The following is a 6,268-nucleotide window of genomic DNA, read 5'->3' as shown; positions in this document are numbered from 1 at the left end:
GGAACGATAAAGAAAAATCCCCCTCCCCACTCCAACTTGCATTAATGAGTCTCAGATACCACTGATCAGACTGCAATCACTTTTGCTCCCTCGCCTGCGTTATAAGAATCATGGACACGTGTAAGGGCGGCATGGTGGCTCAGTGGTTAGCACTGCAGTCTTGCGGCGGCTCAGTGGTTAGAACTGCAGTCTTGCGGCGGCTCAGTGGTTAGCACTGCAGTCTTGTGGTGGCTCAGTGGTTAGCACTGCAGTCTTGTGGTGGCTCAGTGGTTAGCACTGCAGTCTTGTGGTGGCTCAGTGGTTAGCACTGCAGTCTTGTAGCGCTGGGGTCCTGTGTTCAAATCCCACCAAGGACACCATCTGCAAGGAGATTGTATGTTCTCCCCGTGTTTGTGTGGGTTTCCTCCGGGTACTCCGGTTTCCTCCCACACTCCAAAAAACAGTCACAGGGAACCTAGATTGTGAGCCCCAATGGGGACAGTGATGCCAATGTATTTAAAGCGTTGTGGAATTAACAGCGCTATATAATAATTAATTTATTAATAATAATATTATTAGGCTTAAATCAAGTGAACCACACGTCACAGCAGTTTTTTTCTTCAATTCCCAGCCACACCGACACTGTCCAGGCACCATCACATGTGACTAGTCCTGGCACCATCACATGTGACTAGTCCTGGCCTCATCAGTCCTACAACAAAATGACACGACTTAAGTTTGCCAAACTGATGCAAAATATTTATTCCAAGTTATTAGCTGCAGTGCTGACGTCGCCCTCACATACAGGTAACCAGTTTTCTTTAATCTGTAAATAATGTTATCAAAATAATCTTCTGAAATCTTCCCCAACAATGGTCATTTTTTTTTCAAAGTTTTTTTTTTTATTTTTTTTTTACCCAAATCTGGTTGTATTTTACAATCCACCCTGAATGTCAAGGCTTTGAAAAAAACAAAAACAAAAAAACAAAACAAAAAAACAATTCTTCTGAATATCTTGCAGATGCAAAGTCATTCCCCCTTAAAACAAATACAAGCTAGAGAGCTCCAAGACGAAGAAGAGTACCCGCCGTAACTAGCGCTGCAGAACATTGACGTATCATCACATTCTGGATGATAAAAAAAAAAAAAAAAGTGAAAGTTTAACCAAACAGTGATTGATTTTAGTGGGTTAACTTTGATTTAACTTGCACAGTTAGAAGCTTCGCTGCCTGCAAATGATTTGTGCCATACTCCATAAAAACGACAACGTAGGGGAAAGAAAAGTTTAACAAAAAAAAAAAAACAAAAAATAAAACAAAAGAAAAAAACCCCAAAACAATCCCATCCTGCTCGCCTCCAGAGCTCAGAAAACACGGTTTGTGTTTAGGAAGCATAAAAAGACCATGAGCGCACCTCCCCCTCCCCTAAAAAGCTGCGATATTATGCCCCATTTTTCACAAGTACTGGAGAGCTATTCTGAGAGATGGAGGCCGGCGGCGGAGAGCGCCACACGTGGAACACAAGAACGTGTTTATTTCCCCTATAGGCTGGACACGGCACAATGCAGTAGACAGGGGCGAGGAGGGTCTCGTTGCAGGTTTGGTTTCACGATTCGTCGTCTGAAGTGTCGGTGCTGCTTGTGTCGGAGTCGGAGCACTCGCTGGGGTCGGGGGTCAGGGGGCCGCGCCAAGCAAAGAGCAGAGCACATCTTCGGGGCTGCCTGAGGAAGCCATTCTGCCCCATGCCATTTCTTCTTAGCTTTAAGAAAAAAAAAATTAAATTATATATTATATATATATATATTAGCAAAACTTTTTGGGAAGTTAATGCAAAGTGACAAGCAGCATGGCTACGTTTCGTTACTAACAGATTGAGGTTTGTGTGCAGATTTTCCCCATAGAATTGCATTAGCTGCTGACTAAATACTGACATCACAATTAAATTGAAGCCACTGTAATTTTTATATTATATAATCAATATTTTTTCAATACAAAATTACATTGAGGTTTTTGTTTTTCCTACAGCCACTTGAGGGCTGACACTTGCTGGTGTGTGATGTCACATAGCCCCCCACGATTGCCATGTATGCCCCTGGTGATACCCATCATGGTGATTTCCCCACCCTCACGAAAGCCTTATCTAATGCCAGTTACACCACTGCTCCCAAAAAAGCAGAAAATGCCGTCCACTAATTCCAGCGTGGTACTCTAAGTATATGTAACCCCAGATACATACAGCAAGCGACAGGAGCAACATACAGCGAGCGACAGAAGCAACATACAGCGAGCGACAGGAGCAACATACCGCGAGCGACAGGAGCAACATACAGCAAGCGACAGGAGCAACATACAGCAAGCGACAGGAGCAACATACAGCAAGCGACAGGAGCAACATACAGCAAGCGACAGGAGCAACATACAGCAAGCGACAGGAGCAACATACAGCAAGCGACAGGAGCAACATACAGCAAGCGGCACCACCCAACAGAATCAGTGATGCAAGCAGTACTCTGTGCACGGAATACTTGGCAGTATTACAAAATGGCTCTGCGCTGTGATACTAAACTTCATCCTCTTATGACAGAGCCCCAGACAGAGCCCCAGACAGAGCCCCAGACAGAGCCCCAGACAGAGCCCCAGACAGAGCCCCAGACAGAGCCCCAGACAGAGCCCCAGACAGAGCCCCAGACAGAGCCCCAGACAGAGCCCCAAACAGAGCCCCAAACAGAGCCCCAAACAGAGCCCCAAACAGAGCCCCAAACAGAGCCCCAAACAGAGCCCCAAACAGAGCCCCAAACAGAGCCCCAAACAGAGCCCCAAACAGAGCCCCAAACAGAGCCCCAAACAGAGCCCCAAACAGAGCCCCAAACAGAGCCCCAAACAGAGCCCCAAACAGAGCCCCAAACAGAGCCCCAAACAGAGCCCCAAACAGAGCCCCAAACAGAGCCCCAAACAGAGCCCCAAACAGAGCCCCAAACAGAGCCCCAAACAGAGCCCCAAACAGAGCCCCAAACAGAGCCCCAAACAGAGCCCCAAACAGAGCCCCAAACAGAGCCCCAAACAGAGCCCCAAACAGAGCCCCAAACAGAGCCCCAAACAGAGCCCCAAACAGAGCCCCAAACAGAGCCCCAAACAGAGCCCCAAACATACGTGTGCAGATCCCCGCCCACATTTACTGCAGCTCCCAAGTGTTTGAAAGTGGAAAATATTAAACTTCTTTTAAAATTATTTTTCAGATTTTATGCCTTTACTATTTTTATTAAAAATCATTAATACTTTCCATAGTTCAATTGTTGATTTTTTTTTTATGGCACCCTCCCTTTAGGCCATGTGCATTTAGGCCCATGCTTATACTTATGCCAGCAAAGTCAATGAGAATACTGAAGTCCTGTGCACATGTTGCTTATTTTTTTCCTTGCAGATTTGGTGCAGAAAGTAATCTGCAGCGTGTCATATCTTGGTGCGTTTTTTTTCCTGCATTTTTCAGCCCTTCCACCCATTAACTTCATTATAAAGACTGCAAGGCACAAAAATGCAAGGCAAAAACGAACTGCGTTTTTGGTGTGTTTTTTTTGTCAGAAGACACAGAAAACTTCTGCAACAAATTCTCTGTGTGCTCATAGCCTTAAGGTTATGCGCACACATTATGTATTTGTTGCAGAAATTTCTGCATCTCTTGGCAGGAAAGAAGGGAATTTTGTTTACTTACCGTAAATTCCTTTTCTTCTAGCTCTAATTGGGAGACCCAGACGATTGGGTGTATAGCTACTGCCTCCGGAGGCCACACAAAGTATTACACTTAAAAGTGTAAGGCCCCTCCCCTTCTGGCTATACACCCCCCGTGGGATCACGGGCTCCTCAGTTTTAGTGCAAAAGCAAGAAGGAGGAAAGCCAATAACTGGTTTAAGCAAATTCAATCCGAAGGAATATCGGAGAACTGAAACCATTCAACATGAACAACATGTGTACACAAAAAAACAGGGGCGGGTGCTGGGTCTCCCAATTAGAGCTAGAAGAAAAGGAATTTACGGTAAGTAAACAAAATTCCCTTCTTCGGCGCTCCATTGGGAGACCCAGACAATTGGGACGTCCAAAAGCAGTCCCTGGGTGGGTAAAATAATACCTCGTGATAGGGCCATAAAAACGGCCCTTTTCTACAGGTGAGCAATCGCCGCCTGAAGGACTTGTCTACCTAGGCTGGCGTCCGCCGAAGCATAGGTATGCACCTGATAATGCTTGGTAAAAGTGTGCAGACTCGACCAGGTAGCTGCCTGGCACACTTGCTGAGCCGTAGCCTGGTGCCGTAATGCCCAGGACGCACCCACGGCTCTGGTAGAATGGGCCTTCAGCCCTGAGGGAACCGGAAGCCCCGCAGAACGGTAGCCTTCAAGAATTGGTTCCTTGATCCACCGAGCCAGGGTGGATTTGGAAGCTTGCGACCCTTTACGCTGGCCGGCGACAAGGACAAAGAGTGCATCCGAGCGGCGCAGAGGAGCCGTGCGGGAAATGTAGATTCTGAGTGCTCTCACCAGATCCAACAAATGCAAATCCTTTTCACATTGATGAACTGGACGAGGACACAAAGAAGGTAAGGAGATATCCTGATTGAGATGAAAGGGGGATACCACCTTAGGGAGAAACTCCGGAATCGGGCGCAGAACCACCTTGTCCTGGTGAAACACCAGGAAGGGAGATTTGCATGACAGCGCTGCTAGCTCGGACACTCTCCGAAGAGACGTGACCGCTACTAGAAAGGCCACTTTCTGTGAAAGACGAGACAGGGAAACATCCCTCAAAGGCTCGAAAGGCGGCTTCTGGAGAGCGATTAGAACCCTGTTCAGATCCCAGGGCTCTAACGGCCGCTTGTAAGGAGGGACGATATGACAAACCCCTTGCAGGAACGTGCGTACCTGAGGAAGTCGTGCTAGGCGCTTCTGAAAAAATACAGATAGCGCAGAGACTTGTCCCTTAAGGGAGCCGAGCGACAGACCATTTTCCAACCCGGATTGCAGGAAGGAAAGAAAGGTAGGCAAAGCAAATGGCCAGGGAGAAACTTCCTGAGCAGAGCACCAAGCTAAGAATATTTTCCACGTCCTGTGGTAGATCTTGGCGGACGTTGGTTTCCTAGCCTGTCTCATGGTGGCAATGACCTCTTGAGATAATCCTGAAGACGCTAGGATCCAGGACTCAATGGCCACACAGTCAGGCTCAGGGCCGCAGAATTCTGATGGAAAAACGGCCCTTGAGACAGCAAGTCTGGCCGGTCTGGTATTGCCCACGGTTGTCCTACCGTGAGATGCCACAGATCCGGGTACCACGACCTCCTTGGCCAGTCTGGAGCGACGAGGATGGCGCGGCGGCAGTCGGACCTGATCTTGCGTAGCACTCTGGGCAAGAGCGCCAGAGGTGGGAACACATAAGGCAGCCGGAACTGCGACCAATCTTGAACTAAGGCGTCCGCCGCCAGAGCTCTGAGATCGTGAGACCGTGCCATGAAGGCAGGGACCTTGTTGTTGTGCCGGGACGCCATTAGGTCGACGTCTGGCCTCCCCCAGCGGCGACAAATTTCCTGAAACACGTCCGGGTGAAGAGACCATTCCCCTGCGTCCATACCCTGGCGACTGAGGAAGTCTGCTTCCCAGTTTTCTACGCCCGGGATGTGAACTGCGGATATGGTGGATGCCGTGTCTTCCACCCACGTCAGAATCCGCCGGACTTCCTGGAAGGCTTGCCGACTGCGTGTCCCTCCTTGGTGGTTGATATATGCCACCGCTGTGGAGTTGTCCGACTGAATTCGGATCTGCTTGCCTTCTAGCCACTGCTGGAAGGCTTGTAGGGCAAGATACACTGCTCTGATTTCCAGAACATTGATCTGAAGGGTGGACTCTTGCTGAGTCCACGTACCTTGAGCCCTGTGGTGGAGAAAAACCGCTCCCCACCCTGACAGACTCGCGTCTGTTGTGACCACCGCCCAGGATGGGGGTAGGAAAGACTTTCCAATTGACAATGAGGTGGGAAGAAGCCACCACTGAAGAGAATCCTTGGCTGCCTGAGAAAGGGAGACGTTCCTGTCTAGGGACGTCGACTTCCCGTCCCATTGGCGGAGAATGTCCCATTGTAATGGACGCAGATGAAACTGCGCGAAAGGGACTGCCTCCATTGCTGCTACCATCTTCCCCAAGAAGTGCATGAGGCGTCTCAAGGGATGCGACTGGCCCTGAAGGAGAGATTGCACCCCTGTCTGTAGTGAACGCTGTTTGTCCAGCGGAAGCATCACTATCGCTGAGAGA

General features: G+C 48.8%; 1 protein-coding gene across 2 annotated transcripts in view; it reads right to left on the bottom strand.

Annotated features, from left to right (window-relative positions):
* Positions 1–711: 711 nt before the first annotated feature.
* The window catches only part of GPBP1L1 (GC-rich promoter binding protein 1 like 1), an 80,137-nt gene continuing 74,580 nt past the window's right edge, over positions 712–6,268 (bottom strand). For both annotated transcript variants that reach the window (XM_075320492.1, XM_075320493.1), the window contains one exon: positions 712–1,737. In XM_075320492.1, the coding sequence (XP_075176607.1) occupies positions 1,585–1,737 (153 nt within the window). In that variant the 3' untranslated portion in view covers positions 712–1,584. The remainder of the gene's footprint in view (positions 1,738–6,268) is intronic.

The sequence above is a fragment of the Anomaloglossus baeobatrachus genome, chromosome 8, assembly GCF_048569485.1.
Source record: "Anomaloglossus baeobatrachus isolate aAnoBae1 chromosome 8, aAnoBae1.hap1, whole genome shotgun sequence".
Lineage (NCBI taxonomy): Eukaryota > Metazoa > Chordata > Amphibia > Anura > Aromobatidae > Anomaloglossus > Anomaloglossus baeobatrachus.
The sequence above is the reverse complement of the archived record's forward strand: the minus strand, read 5'-3'. Positions and strand labels throughout refer to the sequence as shown.